Source organism: Palaemon carinicauda, chromosome 10 (genome assembly GCF_036898095.1).
Source record: "Palaemon carinicauda isolate YSFRI2023 chromosome 10, ASM3689809v2, whole genome shotgun sequence".
Classification (NCBI taxonomy): Eukaryota; Metazoa; Arthropoda; class Malacostraca; order Decapoda; family Palaemonidae; genus Palaemon; species Palaemon carinicauda.
Genome location: NC_090734.1, coordinates 117474226 through 117494184, shown reverse-complemented (window position 1 = coordinate 117494184; position 19959 = coordinate 117474226). Strand labels below are relative to the sequence as shown.

Genomic DNA, 19959 nt, shown 5'->3' with positions numbered 1-19959 from the left:
TGGGTAAGTACGGTCCTGGAGAGTTCTTCTGGAACCCTCTTACCCGTTTGCAAAGGGTGTCCCTTGCTGTATCCCTAGTCTCTATAGTAACTAGGGGTGTTTCGCCGAAGCCGTTGGCCAGCAGGGTTGAGCAGGTGGGGCAACCCTTCGGGTCCCAATACCTTAGGAGTTAGGACTCCTGACACGATGCAGCAGGGGGCATGAGTCCTACGCTCCGTGCGACCACAAAAGTCTTTCCCCTTGTGGTTGCAAAGGCTCCTCCTCTAAAGGAAAAGACCAAATGAGTATTCTATGCTTTTTATATCAGTGATATAAAAGCATACAGTATTTGATAACAATAGTAATCACTATTGTTTATGGTAGCTTAGGATATTAAGCTTGAAAGGAAGTAGAAAAGAATATTCAACCTCAATAGAATATCGTGGTCCCAACAATTGTCTATGATAGGAAACACAGAGTATGTTAGAAAACATGTGTACCACTGTATAGTTGTATACAATAGTTTGCCGGCGGCATTGCCGGTGTTAGGTTAGTACCTGGCGGTACTAACTGATAGAGAGAAAAAGGTTAAGGAAGGAGAGTTTCCTACTATTATGAATAAACAACAGTTAGAAGTGTAGGAGGACTATCAGACCGCCTACTGTCTCCATGCCGGAATGAAAGTTCCAATTGAAGGGGAAAGAATCTATCAGATTCTGGCTTCCACTTATCCACAAAAGGCTTGTCGCTGGCAATGAAGTTGGGGGCAATGAATGTGGACGGCAGGTCAAGGGAGAGCTGAGGACTTTACAAAGTATGTTAGGTTTCCTACCGGCAGTCGTCAGGAGCCATCTCAATCTACCCCCCAATATTATCCACTTCCTGTGAAGGAAGGGAGTTAAGGGGGAAGGTGGCAGAGAAGGCTGAACTAACTCCTACCGGCAGGGTACCAGCCGGTAATGCAGTCACCCTAGCAAGCCGAGTTGACTGTCAGGATACCGGTAAAAGAATCTTGTGACGGCATGACTTCACTAAAGGACAGAGGGGGAAGGGTTGAGGGTCTTATAGTTCATTGATATCAGAGGTGGCGGTAGGTATGCCGCCTCCCTCAAATAATGAACTGACGACATCGTTGATGGCAAGACAAGGGCACCCTGAGTAAGTCCCTATCTAAATCAAAGCCGGAGGCAGTAAGACCTTTGTTCTACTCGACGGCAATGAAGAGATACTGTGGCTGCCGCCTATAACGGCGGCAACACTGGGGGAGGGAAAAAGTGTTTAGCCTCTTCTCTCTGAGAGAGAATGAATATCGTAACTTGTCTATAGATTCTAGAGAATGTAAACTCTCATACAAATCGAGAAGGAACGATAGGGTGAGGCTAAACATGGGGAATTACTTTACTAACGTATAAATGAGCAAGAGTAGCCTAGCTCTGGTAGGAGCCCCGGCCAAGGTAGTTGGTACCACAGGGGTTCCCGGCGCATACGATAAGTAAAGCCTCATAATAGGAGGAGGAATAATTTTCATGTATGCAATATCACAGCTTGTATAATTTGCCTAACTAACTAACATTATAGCTTAACACTGGGAAGTGTCGCCCTACTGACTAAATAAAACGTGAATGTAACGGGCGACAGCAGTCGTAAAATAGCTGCCTCCGGTCTCGGCAACGGTCACCCAAACACACTTAAATTACTGGAATTTAACTGTGAAAAGGGAGACTGAAATTATACACAGGAAAGAATTAAAACTTTCCAGAAGATGAAGATGCTGGAGATTGCATGAATAAATCCCAAAAACTAGTAACAATACACCGGGCTAACGGGGAGCACAACACGCTTAGCAGGCTACTAGAAAAGGAATGGCGTCGCGGTAGTAGTAGGGAAGGAGGTCCACCGGGTACCTAGAACAGCACCCCCTTCTTTTGCCACTCTTCCCCCTTACATCGAAGAGTTAAATCTATTCGGGGTGAAGATTGCCATGTGTCGTATCTAGAATACGTCCCCTGATATTATGCAATATCCTTTATTGGATACTCGCGCCAGGAGTTAAAATCCTGGAGACCTTCGGTTTAATTCTCTGGGAGTATCACTGTAGAAAATATCCCTTAGGATATACCTATAGGAACCCTTCCATCAGGACGATATGGCCTGAGCCCAAATATATACAGTATGTATATATATATATATATATATATATATATATATATATATATATATATATATATATATAGTATATGCACATACAGTATATATATAAGAGAATCTATCACTAACACTATGCAATTTAATTTAATCAAATAGGTCCAAAATACCTCTCAATATCAAATTCACTCTGACTTGACATCAAAGACTCATGGAGAAATTAATTTGATGACAAGAATTTCTTGCCTCGCAAAGATTCAAACCCATGTCTGGTGGAAATCACAATGACAGTCAACACTATACCCATTTATAGCCTAATGCTTAAGGTGTTGGCTGTCACATCGATTTTGACTTGGCATAAGTTCGAATCCTTACCAAGCCAGAATTTCTTCTCATCAAATTCATTCCTCAATGGGTCTTTGATCCAAAGTCAGAGCAAATTTGATATCAAAAGGCATTTTTGGCTTATCTGTATCATATATATATATATATATATATATATATATATATATATATATATATATATATATATATATATATATATATATACACACACACACACACACACACACACATATATATATATATGTATATATATATATATATATATATATATATATATATATATATATATATAATATATATATATATATATATATATATATATATATATATATATATATATATATATATATATATATATATATATATACAGTGGTACCTCTACATACGAATTTAATCCGTTCCAGAACCAACTTCGGATGTAGAAAATGTTCGGATGTAGAAACGAATTTTCCCATAAGAATACATGGTAATTCATTTAATTCGTTCCTCAGCCTAAAAACCCATAATAAATCATTAATAAATGGCTACACATAATTACACATAACAATAACATTACTGCATAATATGTAAGAAGCATGTAAAAAAGATAATTATAAAGAAATAATAAATAAAAAATGTGTTTTATTGCCACTTTACCTTAGAGACAGGCCAACGCAGGTGTAGGATTTGCTACGCCGGAGACGGACGATCGGCGAGAAGGTAGACATGGTGTTAACATGTTCTTTAAATAAATACTCTCTCTCTCTCTCTCTCTCTCTCTCTCTCTCTCTCTCTTGTTCTTCTTCACTGTTAGTGTTAGAGACGTCTATTAATTTTAACTGAGAGAGAGAGAGAGAGAGAGAGAGAGAGAGAGAGAGAGAGAGAGAGAGAGAGAGAGAGAGAGAGAGAGATTAAGCAAGAATGAGAGATTAAACAAAAATGAGAGATTAAACAAAAATGTGTTGTGTACATATGATTTTTAACAGTGTTAACGAGTTGAAAGACAGTTAAATGTAACTAAAAAAACAATATCAGCGAATCTGAATTGCTTTATTAATTAAAACAAATATTGATACAAACACACTCGTGTGCGTATGCGCAAACACACACACACACATGCACGAGGAGACACGATCGGCGAGGAGGTAGAGATGGTGACTGCGATAACGTACCGTAACTTAAACTACGGACATTTTAATCTAACTTAGCTTATTTATTTTTTTTTTATTTTTATATTTCATATTTTTTACATTTTTTTTCTTTTGATTTTTTATTTTCATCACTTTCAGTGACGAGTTACGGTATGTTATGGCAGTCACCATCTCTACCTCCTCCCCGACCGTCTCTCTTACTGCGTAGCAATTCCTGTTTTAGTTAATAAAGGAATTCAGATTAGCTGTTATTACTTTCTTAGTTACATTTAATTGTTTTTCAACTCGTTGACGCTGTTAAAAATCATATGTACTCTAAACACATTTTTGTTTAATCTCTCTCTCTCTCTCTCTCTCTCTTCTCTCTCTCTCTCTCTCTCTCTCTCTCTCTCTCTCTCTCTCGGAAAAAAATAATAGACGTATCTAACACTATAACAGCAAAGAAGAAGAGAGAGAGAGAGAGAGAGAGAGAGAGAGAGAGAGAGAGAGAGAGAGAGAGAGAGAGAGATTTTATTTAAAGAACATGTTAATGCTATGTTTAGAGAGAAACAGAAAAAGAGAGAAGTCTTATTTAAAAGAGCTTGTTAATGCTATCATGGTTTTCTTTGCTTCACTTTTTTCTTTCTTTCTGTTCATCACGCTGGCCCTTCTCATAAATGATCGTTGCCAACAATCTCTTTGTCCTTTATCCCTATCAACAAAAGGCGTTCTATCTCTTCCAGGGTATTGCTAAGATGTCTTGTAATAATAGTGATCCCCTTCGATGGTTATTTGCTTTAATGGCTGCCTTCAGCTTGATGATCCTCGAGATAATAGGCCTATTCCGGCCATATTGTTTAGCCATACAGTATCACTCACATGCACACTGTTCTCATGTTTTTCTATAATTTCTTGCTTCAATTCTAATGAAAGAATTGCCTTCTTCCTGTACTGAAACTTAGCTTCTTAGGCACCATGATTATAAGTAAAATCAAAAAGGAAATGTGAGAAAAGGAAGAAAATAAGCACTGTTAATAACAGACCAAACAGAGGACAACCACACGATACACACATGAAAAGAGAACTGAGCACTCGACGCTCAATGGCGTAATGTTTACTTTGTGTGTCGGAATAAAATTCGGGTGTAGAGTCAATAATTTGCTCGAATTTTACTTCGGATGTTGGAAAATTCGGATGTAGATACGTTCGTGTGTAGAGGTTCCACTGTATATATTTGGGCTCAGTCATGTCTTCCTGATGGAAGGTTCCGTAAGGCAGCTTTCTAGGGGATATTTGGCTACAGTGATACTCTCAGAGAATTGCCCACAGGTCTCCAGAATTCCAACTCCTGGTGCGAGTATCCTTAATATAACTCTTAGGATATCGCATAATATAAGGGGATGTATTTCTTGATACGACACATAGCAATCTTCACCCCAAATAGAGTTTTCGCTTTGAGTGGCGAAATTGAAGGGGAGCCGTTATCAAGGTTACCAAGTGGATCCCCTCCCAGTACCACCCCGGCGAACTATTCCTTTTGTAGTGGCGAATTAAGCACGGTGTATCTCCCAACTGTTACTATTACAAGGATTACTACAATGCAATCTCCAGCATCTTCATCCTCTGGAAAGTTGATATTTAATCTTTCCTGTGTATAATTTTTGGTGCCCTTCTAACAGTTAAATTAGCATAATTTAGATGTGTTTAGTGGAGCAGAGCCATCACCGGAGGCGGCCATTTTGGAGACCGCTGTCGTACGCCATAAATGCTTTATTTAGTTAGTAGTACGACGTCCCGGTATTTAGCTTTAATGAATTCTAGCTATTTAGGCAAATTATACTAGTGAAGATAAGATGGCGTAGCGTAGGCGAGTTCCCGACTCGAGTTAGGCTAGCCTAACGCATTTTAGTATACTTTTGTAACGTTATCCCCATTTATCCTCTTGTATCGTTTTATTAATTCAATCGTAGATAGTACATATAGAATTACTAGCATAATGCGATACTCGTCTCTTTTAGAGATTTAAGAATAAACCCTTCCTTCCCTCTGAGTGCTGCCGTCAGGCGGCAACCCTATCTTGTGTCTTGCCATAGAGTAGAGTACTCCGGGTTGACTGAGATAGTGTTTCTGTCCATCCTCTTTGCCGGTGAGTATCCCAGCTCTGAAATTCGACAGTAACTCAGAGTATTCAGTCTTGTTGTCGGCAACTCTACCGATGGGGGATTAGTCATTCCCCTGCCGGTTACACAGTTGCCGGCATAGGAAGCCCGGCTTCCCTAGCCCACAACAGAAAGTGGTAGTACAGTTGCCGCCACCTTTCTCCCTTGTGGAATAAAAGACATGTCTTATATCTGGCAATGTCTTGGGCTAAGGGACCTTTATTCCTCTGCCGCCCAAGACGGCGTCGGCATAGGAAACTATGTTTCCTTATTTTGCAGCCGACAGTAGGAGGCATACCTGCCGCCTTCTTTTCATGCAAAATATAAAACCCTTTCCCTTCCCCTTCCGTCACAACCTCTGTGGCCAGTATTCTACTATCTCCCCGCTTGCTGGGCTGATTACGATGCTGGCCCGGCTTGTACAAGGCGGCTAGATTGCCGCTTCGACCTTCCCCCTAACGGAAGCAAGGCTCCGAGGAAGGTTGTGCCGGCCATGACGGCTGCCGGTGGGAGACCCATTACAACTTTGAGTATTCTTCAGTCCTCTCTTGGACTGCCATCCACAAACCCTGTAACCGGTAGTGCAGCCGGCAACAGATATTGTGGCTGGATGGAAGCTAGAATGAATACATTCTCTCCCCTTCCATTTGAATCCTCATTCTGGAAAGAAGGCAGTGGAGACAATAGTCCCTACAACCCTAATTATTGTATTAAACTATAATAATTTGGTAGCCCTTCTTTCCATTCTCTCTCTCTCTCTCTCTCTGTCGGCTAGTGCCACCAGGTACTAGCCTAGCCGGCAGTATGCCGGCAGAACTACAGTATAAGACTATACAGTAGCCAGTATTCCAGCAGTATAGCAAATACAGCAGTTAGAAAACTACAGTATATAATATACAGTAGTATGATTTCCAACATATTCTGTGTAACCTTTCACAGTCCATTGTTGAGACCACTAAGTAAATGTTGAAGTGAAATATTCCTTCAATATTCTGATGTACCCTAGATCATCAGAACATAAAAATCTTTACCCTACAGTATCAATATTTCTCTTGTGGGGGAGTTAGTGCTAGTATACACTGTCTCCAGCTCTATGTTCTAGAGCTATTCCACCCTATATTTCCCTAATAAGGAAATTTTAAAATATTGATATTGAGGGAGGTCATAGCAATTCCTTTCTAGCTTACTATCCTAAGCTATAATTATAGTAGTAATGATTACTATTTAATACATGTGAATATTTATCAGTATGATAAATTACCCCATATTCATTTCACGCTTTCCTTCCTTACAGGAGGAGGGCAAGGTGAAGTGTGCAGTCCTGTTCTACAACCACAAAAGTAGGACCTTTTGTGGCCACAAGATGTGCAGGTCTCATGCCTCCCGCTGCATTGTATTTGGATCCCTGAGGTACTGGAACCCATATTTTTAGCATATATTGTATCAATAATATAAACAACCTAATACTCATTCACCCTTCTCTCCCTTACATGAGGAGCTGATGGCAAAGAGTACAGGGGTGTTCTGCAACCACAAGATTAAGGACTTTTGTGGGCATACGATATACAGGTCTTATGCCCCTGCCGCATCGCATCTGGATCCCTGAGGTTCTGGGACCCGAAAGGTCACCCCTTGCTGACCGACGGCTTTGTAAAAGACATCCCTGACACTACGGAGTTAAGGGATACAGCAAGGGAAACCCATCAATGGTGAGTATGAGGCTTCCAGAAGAACTTTCAGGTACCTTACCTACCTAACAAATTTTTTAAGTGCCTACTGTTCCCTAAGGCTCAACCGAATAAGTTTGTGCCTCAGGCACAGGTCCAGCCTCCCTCTATCCAACGGACGGTGGACACGGATATCAACAGGCACTGCAAGGCTTGGACATCCACCAAGATCGGATGTCAGAGGCGTCCATTGACACCAGACAGGACCTACTGCGCGAAGACCCTGAATATGGAGTGGTTCAACCACTCACGGAGGAAGAAGGATCCGTTTCGACGATGACTGAGGTACCTCAGCTCACTGTGCCGGCATATTAACTTAGGCCGTCAACCTCTCCAACCCCAACTCCCCAACTGGCTAGACAGTTTGGCAGGAGCGAAACGCTCAGAGTCGATCCAGCAGATGCTGACACTGTTCTGGAAGGAACAAGAGGAGAATAAGCAAGATCTCGAAGAGAGGAAAAGAGGTGTACAGAGAAGGAAACGCCCTGGCGCTTCCAGGGGCTCCGCTAAGCCACCTAAAATATCTGTCCTCCCTCACTGTTTTGAAGCAACCCCTGGGGGTAGACGGAACACATGCCCAGGTTAAATAGGAAGCTTTATATCTCCTAGAAGTTGGGGTCCAATCCCCTTGAAGAGCTTCAATTCTGGCCCAGCTTTCAGCGTACCCAGATTGCTTCGTGAGACTACGAGATGAACCTACATCCCGCGAGGAGGCTATACCGAAGGAAGTTATTGTCCTAGAACATGACAAGGCCCAGACCATCCTTACCAAGACCCAAAAAGGGGCCAGATATAATAACTCCAAAGTCTAAGCATTGAACAAGAAGCATCCAACCGTCATTGCTCCTTCCTCATGAGCCTTTCTCCCTTTCGGGGAAAGCCCTAGTGTCAGGAGAACAGTCGAAGAGGGCAAACCCTGCCCAATCCTGGAGAAAGGCAAACCATTATCTCTAACTATACCCACCTGCGGGGAGAAGTAAAAAGAAGTACATCTAACCTTCTCTGTCTCGGAAGTGGATCCGGGGATAGCAGGTCAGCAGTTTAACGAGAACCTTCCAAAGTGGCCAAACCATCTTTTGAGAAGGGAACAGGAGACGAAAGATAAGCTTATCGCCTCCCTGTCTCGTCAGAACCGCTTAAGAAATGTGTGCAGGCCTTTAGTAATGCCCCACCCTTGTAATGGATTTGTAGGTTTTTTTCAGGTCAAAAAAGGACCGGAGGAGACTAAGTGTTTGCCGCATCAACGGTGAAACACGAACCCAGAAAACTGATTTCATCATGTATCTGGGGTGTAGACTCTTTCCCACAGGAAATGGTCCAAGAAGTCATTAACAAAGCCACCACGGAGAATGGGAACCTGCTCCAAAAGTGGGGCATGTCCTCAAAGAGGAAATCATCATTAGGACTGCACAATTTCCGACTGTGACCATGATCACGGTGCCTCAAATGGCAGTCCAGCCATAAACCACCTTCTAGATGGTCTCTCATCAGCTGGTAGTCAGTCACCTGTATTTAATCCAGGCTTTGAAAGGCACTTGCCCCAAGGATGGAGGAGGACACGGCCACGGAAATATGTCCTCAGGAACCTCTAAACAATGTGAGGTTCCAGGTAGGAGGCAGACTTTCCACTTTCGGAATCGTTGGACCTTTGATCCCTGGGTCCACAGCCAAATTATGAATAGACTTGGTTGGAAACGGAACGAAATCCACCCCACCTTTCCAAAATTCTCCCAACACTCCCTCTTATTGGAAGAATATGCCTCAGAAATCTTGAATAAGGTAATGAGGAAAGTGAAGTCCATAAAAATTCCAGGGAAGGCTGTTTTATGTTCCCAAGAAGGACTCGAACAGACCCAGAGTCATTCTAAACTTGTCTCTACTCAAAAAGTGCATCGAGAACAGCAAGTTCTGGATACTTATGGTGTAACACATAAGGACCCTTTTACCAAAAAGGGGCATACATAATCCCAATAGACCTGGCAGATGCTTACTGCCACCTACCAGTCAGTCGCCCCATCTCTTCCTACCTAGAATTCAGGCTACAGAAGACAAAATTTGTCTTCACAACCATGTCCTTCGGACTAAATATAGCCCCAAAGGTATTCACAAAACTCACGGACACGATCGTCCAGCACCTGCGCACTGAAGGAGTACAGGTAGTAGCATACCTGGACGATTGGCGGGTGCGGGCAGCATCCAAGACTACTTGTCTGCAAGCGGCCGGAAACGTGATCCAGTTCCTGGAACACCTGGACCTCAAGACCAGTTGCTAGAAGCCTCACTTTTCTCCAGCTCACAAGTTTCAATGGTTGGGAATCCATGGGAACTTGCAGTCACAACACCTCTCCATTCTATTAAAGAAGGGGAGAGAAATAGCGGCATCTGTCAGGAGACTAATCAAACACAAGAGGATTTCTAAATGCCAACAGGAAAGAGCACTGGGCTCTCTCCGGTTCACAGTAGTGACAGACCCGGTGCTAAGAAGCACAGCCAAAGGATGCGCCAGGAGTCTGGAGAAGATATGCATCAACCTCGAAGAGATCAACTAGGTTGACAACGACCCGATTGCGCACGCTATTGAGGCCGTGGTCAATGAATAAGAGCCTAGCACAGACAATGTTCTTGCAACCACCACAAATATCAGTGGCGATACACACGGAAGCCTCCCTGAAAGAATGGGGAGGCCATCCGTATGAAAGGAAAGGGCAAGAAATTGATCATTCCAGTTAAAAAAACTTTCACATCAACATCTTGGAGGCTATGACAGTCCTCCTGACGTTGAGGAGACTATCCCCTAGCAGAACAGTCCACATCAGATTGGCTCTCAACAAAGAGGTGATAGTAATATGTCTAATCGCCAAGGCTCAAGTTCACCTCCCATCAACCAAGTGATGTTAGCCATCCTCCGCCTGGCAAGGAAGAGTAGATGGCATTATCAAGCAGTTCACCTTCAAGGGTTCCGTGATGTGATGGCAGATGCTCTATCCAGGCGAAAGCCGATAGATACAGAATGGTCCCTAGACGCAGACTCTTTCTCCTTTATTCTCGATAAGTCCCGGAACTGCAGATCGACCTCTTCGCAACCAGCGACAACAAGAACCAGTAGCCCATTACGAGAACCTTAAGCAGAAGCGATAGACGTCATGTCTTTCGACTGGAACGGATGGAATCGAATGTTTCTGCTTCCACCAACCAATCTCCTGCTAAAAGCCTCGACAAGCTAGTATCCTGCAAAGGAACAGCTCCTGTTGTGGCCCCTAAATGGCCCAAAAACAATTGGTTTCCTCTAGTTCTAGAATTGAAACTGTAGCTGTTTCCTCTGCTGTACCCAGCTTTATCAAAACTGATGCAGAAGTCAGCTGTTACATTTTATCCCCGAGAACCAACAACCTGCATTTTAGGATTTTTTCGACCCTAGTACGAACAAAAGTTCAGGATCTCGAAGAATGTGAACGACTTCATTGTAGAGTACAAATCAAGTCCAACCAGGAGACAATGTGAATTGTCTTGGAAGAAAGGGGCACCCCTCGTGAAAACATGGGGATCAACAGAAATTTAAACAAGTTTCTGTCTCTCTTCTTTTACCTACTTGAACGAGGCTTGACCTCCACAACGATAACCCTGTGTAAGTCAGCCTTGACTAGACCTCTTCTATATGCCTTTGAGACAGACCTCATAAGTGAAATATTTTTCAAGGTATCAGAGCATACACTAGACCCAAGCCGACAACCCCTCTAAAGCCCATTACATGGTCGTTGGTCAAAGTCTTACACTATGCTTCGAACCTAAACAATGAGGATTGCACTCTAAAGGAGCTAATACAGAAAGTCAATTTTCTGTCCGCAATAGCCTCAGGGGCTAGAGTTAATGATTTATAGGCCATATTCAGTTCACGGAAGAGGGAGAACTGAATCCTTTCCCGATCCTACTTTTCTTACCAAAACGGGCTGCCCACCAAAAGGAGGGGTCCTTGGAGTATCTGCCCACTGAAGGAAGATGTCTCCCTATGCCCATTAGGGTGTCTTAAGGTCTGTCCTCGTAGAACTTCAGACTTCAAGGAAGGACAGCCTTTCTGAGGCGATACCTCAGGATAAAAAATCTATCCCTATAATAACTGAGAGCAATGCTCACCTACTTATTAGCAGAGTGGATCCTGACAGCTCATCCACAGTTCATGATCCTAAGAAAATTGCTTCTTAACGGAACTTCTTCCAACACTATTCGAAGCAAGTACATAAGATAAGACATGTTGTGGTGGCAGCGGGTAATTCTAAAGAACCCGTTGTCTAAGCCTGCGACGAACAGTGAACTGCTTTGGGACTTTCCAGTGCATCGGGTGCATGGCTACATTTACCCTTGAGTGCAAATCACAACTGTGATTAACACACTGTTCCACTTAGGTGCATATCTGACCGATAACACCAGTGCCAAGTGAACTTTGCGTCACAGTGTTCATGCATTTCCAAAATCTGTACAAGTCAGTCAGATTTGGTTTCACATCTCTATTGAGTGGCATCATTTCGATAAAATTACATATTTTCCCAAAAGGAGAAAATATGGAACCTGATGTGTTTTCAATGCCGGATCAGATTCTTACCTAATTGTAACTACAATTGATAATTTAGCTACAAGGTAAAATACTAAACGTATTTGCGTCTTATTGCTGCTATCTCAGTAACAGACGAATAAAGTATACTAGAGTTTTAATTAAGCCCTAGAAGGGCCCAACTTGAAATCAGAGTACAGATTTCCAAGGGATAAAGGGTAATCTCTAAGATTTACCGTCTGTCCCTATGGAGATATAAACTTTGAATCCTTATAGTCGAAGTCGACACTTTCTCTGCAGGGGGCAGGAAGCCCTAAGCTAGTTCCAAGCTTAGTGGATATGACAAATAATGGTAATGTCATATATAAAGGTCTAGGAGACCATATAAGGAACTCATTCAAAGTAAAGGCACTTATACAAATCCAGAGATATAGTACTTTCAAGTAATTCTCTGGTAAACTTCCATAAGGACGACATGGCTGAACCCAAAAAACGGATTTTGAGCAAAGCGAAAAATCTATTTTAGGGTGAGATAGCCATGTCGTCCTGATGGACCCTCCCTCCTTTCTAAAAAGGAGTATACAAATATGTAACAAAGTCCCAACCCGAAACTACTCTATCTGCGGCTATCCATGCTTAATTACAACAAGGAAGGGGTAACCTTGATAACGGCTCCCCTTCAATTTCGCCACTCTTCACCTTCAAAGCGAAAACTCTATTTGGGGTGAAGATTGCTATGTGTCGTATCAAGAAATACGTCCCCTGATATTATGCGATATCCTTAAGAGTTATATTAAGGATACCCGTGCCATGAGTTAGAATTCTGGAGACCTGAAGTCAATTCTCTGGGAGTATCACTGTAGCCAAATATCCCTTAAAAAGCTGCCTAAAGGAACCTTCCATCAGGACGACATGGCCATCTCACCCGAAAATAAATTTTTCGCTTTACTCAAAATCTGTTATATATATATATATATATATATATATATATATATATATATATATATATATATATATATATATATATATATATATATTAGTGTATGTGATCCGTCAAAAATGACTGCTAAATATTTAGATAACCACACTGCATCCCCTTCTCACTAGGGTATAACTATTCTCTCTCCCCTTCCCAAGTATGACTGAAAATAATATATAATTCCATATATATACTGTATATACAGTATATATATATATATATATATATATATATATATATATATATATTTCAAATAAGCCATATATATTAATACATTAAAGTCTGGATTCTCTTAACGACCTCGGGATCAGAGCCCAAGGCGGAACCGCCCAGACTTTAATGTATTAATATATATGGCTTATTTGAAATATGAAAGAAACACGTTTAAATGTGCAAAAAATTTATCATATATATATATACAGTATATATATATATATATATATATATATATATATATATATATATACATACATATATGTAGATATATATATATATATATATATATATATATATATATATATATATATATATATATATATATATATATATATATATAAATCAATTCCAGGTCAGCTGCCCACGAACTATAATCCAAAATGAAACGAAAAGCACCGGCATGGATGAGGTAAGACTCACGGCAATTCCCGTCTTGGGTTATTAATCCTTCATAGGATCTCAAGTCCTCTTTAGCTCCTCTCAATGAAAATAATTATATGAGAGATTAAATATTTCTTATCTATATCTCTGTTATAAAGTGCAAGGAACTCAATACTCATATTGTTGATACATCTTATTTATTTATTAAAAAAAGGTCCGCTGGTCTGGAAAACCAAATAACGTGGTAACTCCCATCCTTGAATTTCCCTTTCCATCCTACAGAACTGCACTCTCGATGAGAAGCTGAAGGAGGAGCTAAGCAACAGGTGTAATGAGACTGTTGGCCCAACGCATGGGCTACTGACTGAGGCTATGATAGCTGTTCTAATGGGTTAAGTTCCTTCTCTGTACGCTATTCATTTTATCAACATAATTACTTTCTTACAGCTTTTGCAAACTTTAGGAGACTGAGATAGGATCAGTGTATCAATGCGGGCAGGATGATAATGATTATTGTTATTATTATTACTAGCTAAGCTACGACCCTAGTTGGAAAAGCAAGATGCTAAAAGTCCATCGACTTTAACAAGGAAAATAGCTGTGAGTAAAGGAAATAAGGAAACAGATAGAATAGTGTACCTGAGTGTACACTCAAACAAGATAACTCTAACCCCAGACAGTAGAAGACCATTGTACAGTAGTTATGGCACTACCCATGACTAGAGAACAATGGTTTGACTTTTGGGTGTCCTTCTCCTAGAAGAGTTGCTTACCATAGCTAAAGAGTCTCTTCTACCCTTACCAAGTGGAAAGTAGCCATTGCACAATTACAGTAAAGCAGTTAACTCTTTAAGTGACACAGAATTTTTTTGGTTAATCTAGTGTTGTCAAGTGTATGAGGAAAGAGCTGAATGTGTAAAGAATAGGTCAGACTATTAGGTGTATGTGTAGGCAAAGGAAAAATGAGGCATAACCAGAGAGGGATCCAATTCAGTACTATCTGATTCATTTCTGGCCAGTCATAGGCCCCAATAACACTCTAGTGATTGGATTTCAATGGGTGGCTAGTGTCTTGGCCAACCTACTGCCTAAAAAAAGATTCTATGTTGCTAATAGAGATCGCCTTAATACACGAATTTAAATCATGGTACACTATCATCATGAAGTGAATTATTTTCTTAAGAAGGTCTTATTCAACATATGTTTTGATTTGTTATAACCAGCGTTTGGCAATGACAGAAAATACTTTAATTTCGTGTACAAGTTTAATAGTCGATGGTTGCAATGGCATCACAAACCAGTATATCCAGACTATTTACAAAATTCGAATTTTTCCACAGAAAATTGCATTTTCGATCTCTGCGCCATCTTCAAAAATACATCTGGTAATTTTGACGCCATCAAATCCTGGCTTGACGAAATTGAAACATCCATAACTGAAATAAGCGATGCTGCCAACAAAATCACAGGTAAAACCATCAGTGGGAAATCGGGCTAGCAACTAAATCACCAAAAATCAGCGTTCAGACTCTTGTAATAGACTTTACTGTAGGTTAGGCTAGGTTAGGGTTAAGTCTGAAAAACTAACAGCAAGCTTAATTGCAAAACATGTTTCACTAACAGACACAATTCCATTAACCATTTGATATCCAATGGAGTTTTGAAATCTCATGGACTGAGGTGGTATGGCATTTAGTAAGAAGAGTTGACATGATGTTCGTTAGAAAAATAATAAATATGGAAGTTACATAATAAAGCCCTGGAGGAAAATGTTTGCGTGATCATGAAACATGGGCAACTGAATACCAGTTTGCTTACTTTTCATTTTGAAATGATTAGTTTAGGGCAAATAATGATATTGCCACACCAAAATCAATTGTTGGAGAACGAAATATGCTACTATAGTCAAACAACTCAAACAATTGTGTTGGTAATCCAGATAGCAGGACGAGATATGAAAAACATGTTCACTGTTAGTTGTACTTGCTTATAAATTCCACAATACTGGCAGATGTTTACCAAAGTTTCTTCATTATTCAAACTACATGGTAATTTTGATATTGGCAGGTACAGATATCTTACCAGAGCCTGTCAAAGACAATCAACCGGAACCCTCAGCTAATGAAACAGGAATCAACTCTGACTCTGGTTTGGTAAAAATAGTGTTCACAGGGTCAACCAAAAACCTTACCAATTCAAGTAAGTTTCTTTCTTTCCTTTTACTTGCTCCGAAGAGCTATACTGTAGGTGTTGTGTTCCCGTTAACATCAATATCAATAAGGTATCTTGACTAGCTAAAGCAAATATGCATCTGTTCCACATCTCTAAAAGTATCAACTCCGAGCCTTTGGGACATCAGAACACATCTTATCTTGGTGACCCCTTGAGATGTACCGGACAAATGTAAACATATGATAAAAATAAACTTTCAATTACTTAACGCTACACTGTATAACCATTCAATATAGTTTCATTTACTTTTTCAACTTATATGAGACTTGATTAGGGTAAACATTGAAATTAAGATACTCAAAAAAATCGAAGTACGTGACTGGAGAAATAATGGTTTGTTTAAAGAATGCTTATGATTAGTTATTTCTAATTTCCATAATACAGAATGTTAATAGATGTTCACTTTGGTCTGTACACAATTGAAAATACATACTAATCTTAATACTACCAAGTAAAGATATCTTACACGAGCCTGCCAAGGACAAAAACCAGGAAGCCCCAACTAATAGAACTGGAATAACCTCCGATTCAGTTACAGAAGTAACACCAACTCCTACAGGATTGAGGAGAAATTTTGCTGGTTTGAGTAATTTAATTGGATTTTCTTTACTTGCTCTGGAGAGCTATAGAAGTTTTCCTCCTCTCAACTTTAGTAGTGATCAGGTATCTTACAAAAAAAATTGAAGGAAAATGTGATATGCTGAAGCATAACAGCTCAATGGAAAGTTTAATGTTAAAGCATGCGAGTCCAACGAAAATCACAAACCACAAAATAAGTAATCTGAGAAATTAGTTTTCACTTAACCGGGTTACTATACTAGATGGATAGCTGGGCGAGATATATATAAAAATTACAGTTAACTCATAATGTGTACAAAAGTAGAAAATCGACAGATTCTTATCTCAATCTTTTCACTATTACAAATATATGCTAATTACCTATGGTAAGAAAAGACGACTAGTAATTTATCAGAAAAATAATAGTATTAAAAGTAGCAGGATGAAAACCAGCAGGAAAATGCCAAGGGACCAGAAAAAAGGGGCACAGATAAAAATAGAGACCAGTCACAAACTGGGGCAAAATGTGCTTATCACCAAAGACACACAGGAAAAAAAGGGATACGGACAAAACACACTTGGGCAAAATGTGCTTAAGATCAAAGATATAGAAGCAAAATGTGCCGGAGTCATTGTTAAATCTAATAGCTGGTCGATAGGAATATAATGTTTATGGTTGATTATACATGTTAATAATTTTCACAATAGAGAACATTAGCAGATGTTTATCTTTGTCTCTTCGTTAACAAAAATCCATGCTTATCTTCACATTTGTAGGTACAGAATTTTAACCAGGGCATGTCGATAACAATAAACCAAAAGGAACAACTAAATGAATGGGTTCAGCAATTGCAGCAGTATCGATAGGGTACCAAATTTTTTCCAGATTTGCGTGTTTGAAAGTTTTATTATATTTGATTGCTCTGTAAAGCTATAAGCATTGTGTCCTTGTCAACCAAAGTATTTATTAAGTATTACACCTAACTAACCATATCTGCATCTATTAGTTTGCAGTTGGTTGTTTGTAATTTTTCCAGTGCAGAATGTTGATAAACATTTACCTCTATTTTCCCACTATTGAAAATTCCCTTTAATTTTGACAATGGAAGGTATAAATAACTCACCAAAGCCTGCTGAGGACGACAATCAGGAAGTCATGACTAATAGAACGGGAATAAGCAACGAATCAGATATACCATCAGCAGCAGTGTCACCAGGGCCAAACAGAAATCTTCCTGATTCAGGCAAGTTTCTTTTTTTATCTATCTGAAAATCTGAAGGCGTTTTGTCCTTGTTAACCTCAGTATCAACGATGCATTCTAACAGGCTAAAGCATAAAGTTTCCATTTACAAGTAACACATATCACAAAAGTCACTATCCAGTATTTTGTAATGGACTCTTAAGTCTGTTGAAAGGTAATGTGCTACAGCCAGGCCTAAAATCCAAACAGTTCAAGCCAATCATTCTGACAAAATCTAAACTATCAACAAAAGTTTCTGATACTTTAACCATGGATATGGCTTGGTCCTGTGGTGAAAAGGTTTGATAATAAGGTTTTCAGAAAAATAAAAAAATATGGAAAAATAAAAAAATATGGAAGTAACATATTAAAGAATAGAAATCAAATGCTCATGGGATCGTGAAAAGGGGGCACAGATAAAGACTGAGATCAGATAGAAATTTGTGTAAATGTGCCTGAGACAGAAGACATTAAGGCAAAGGGCGACAGAAACAGAGCCTGGATAAGACATCGAGAAAAGAAAATGGGTTTCAAACAAATTGTTAAACCAGTTAACTGGTTAACTGTTCATTGTTGTTGCATTTACAGTACTTGCAATTTCCATAACATAGAACTTTGCTAAATGTTTACCTCAGTCTTTTCACTATGAAAAATACACGCTAATCTTTATATTGGCAGGTAAAGATAAATTACCAGAGCCTGTGGAGGATGAACAGAAAGCTACAACTAATGAAATAGGAATACCCTCTGATTTCGATATACCAGATGCAGCAGTGTCGACAAGGTCGGACACACATTCAGATTCGAGTAAGTTCACATGTTATTCTTTCACTCATTCTGAAGAGCTGAAGAGTTATAGACACAGTGCCCCTGCCAATTTCAGTAGTATTTACAAGCATATCAGCTTATAAGAGTTTAAATTTTTTTTTTTTTTTGCAATTTCTAATCTACATGATGTTGGTATCTATGCACCAGAGACATTCCTATATTAACAATATATGTTAATCTTTATATTGGTAGGTACAGATGTCTTACAAAACCCTGCAGAGGATGAAGTAGATGTCATGAATAATGGAACAGGAATAAGTACAGAGTCACTTACACCATTACCACCAGCACTGCCAGGGGCGAACAGAAATCTTTCACTTTCCAGTAAGTTTATTAAATTTCATAGTTTACCAACAGCAGTCGAAGTTTAGAGCTAATCTCAGTAGTAATAAGGTGTCTTAACTGGTTAAAGCAGATAGCTTCTATTTACTAGTAAGCCCAAATAAAAAAAATCAGCGACCAGAACTTGCATCACACCCTAAGTCTCTTGAGAGGCAATACTTTGCATCGAGTCCTGAAAACCCATCATCTAAAGTCTGTCCTTCTGTCGAAAGCTATTTCATTAAAAATCGCTTTTTAGATAATAACCACAAAATGGTTTGGACTTGTAATAAAAATGGTTGAAAAGAATTGTCTGATAAATAATAGAAATGGAGGTAATAAGATGAAGTTAAGGAGAACAATGCTTAGGGGGTCGACAAAAAAAAAAGGGTACACGGGAAAAGTGAGAGGACAGAAATTTAGGCAAAACATGCCAAGGCTGAAACCCTAGAGGAAAAATGTGCTTGAGACATTTAGCTAAACCAGATAGCTGGACAAGATACGAAAATAATGTTTGAGGTTGGTTGTACTTGCTTTTAATTTCCATTATACAGTGTTTGCACATAATTATCTCAATCACTTCGCTATGAAAAAAAATATGCTAATCTTGATATTGACAGGTGGAGATAACTCACCACAACCTGTCGAGGATGAACTGGAACCCACAACAAATAGAACAGGAATACACTCTGACTTAGATACATCAGATGCAGCAGCATCAGCAGGATCAAACAAAAACTTTTCTGATTCAAGTAAGCTTACATTCCTTTTATCTATTTATTCTGAAGAGCTGTAGGCATTATGAACCAGTCTACTTCAGTAGTAATTATATATCTTCCTTGACTAAAGCATATCTGCTTCTATTGGTACAGCTGAATGTTGTAATTTCCACTCAGTATACAGAATGTTGAAAGATGTTCACTTAGGTCTCACCACTACTGAAAATACTAGAAAATCTTCATATTGGCGGGTACAGATATCTCACAAAAGCCAGTCAAGCACAGAAAACTGGGTGTCACAACTGCTGGAACAGCAATAAGTATTGATTCACTTGCAACAGTAACAGCAGTATTGCCTGGCCCTAGCAAAAATCTTCCACATTCCAGTAAGTTTAATGTATTTAACACATTCCTAAGAAACAGTAGAAGTTTAGCCAGAGTTAACCTCAGTAGTAATTAGATATCTTGACTGGT

The 19959-nt window shown here is 39.6% G+C and overlaps 1 protein-coding gene across 3 annotated transcripts in view; it reads left to right on the top strand.

Moving 5' to 3' along the window:
* LOC137648456 (uncharacterized) overlaps nt 1-19959 on the top strand; it is a 71937-nt gene that overhangs the window by 34006 nt on the left and 17972 nt on the right. For 2 of the 3 annotated variants that reach the window (XM_068381374.1, XM_068381373.1), the window contains exons 8-15: nt 13558-13614; nt 13869-13977; nt 14927-15055; nt 15654-15785; nt 17486-17620; nt 18296-18424; nt 18638-18769; nt 19387-19518. In XM_068381374.1, the coding sequence (XP_068237475.1) occupies nt 13558-13614; nt 13869-13977; nt 14927-15055; nt 15654-15785; nt 17486-17620; nt 18296-18424; nt 18638-18769; nt 19387-19518 (955 nt within the window). The remainder of the gene's footprint in view (nt 1-13557; nt 13615-13868; nt 13978-14926; nt 15056-15653; nt 15786-17485; nt 17621-18295; nt 18425-18637; nt 18770-19386; nt 19519-19959) is intronic. The other variant, XM_068381375.1, reaches the window with a different exon arrangement.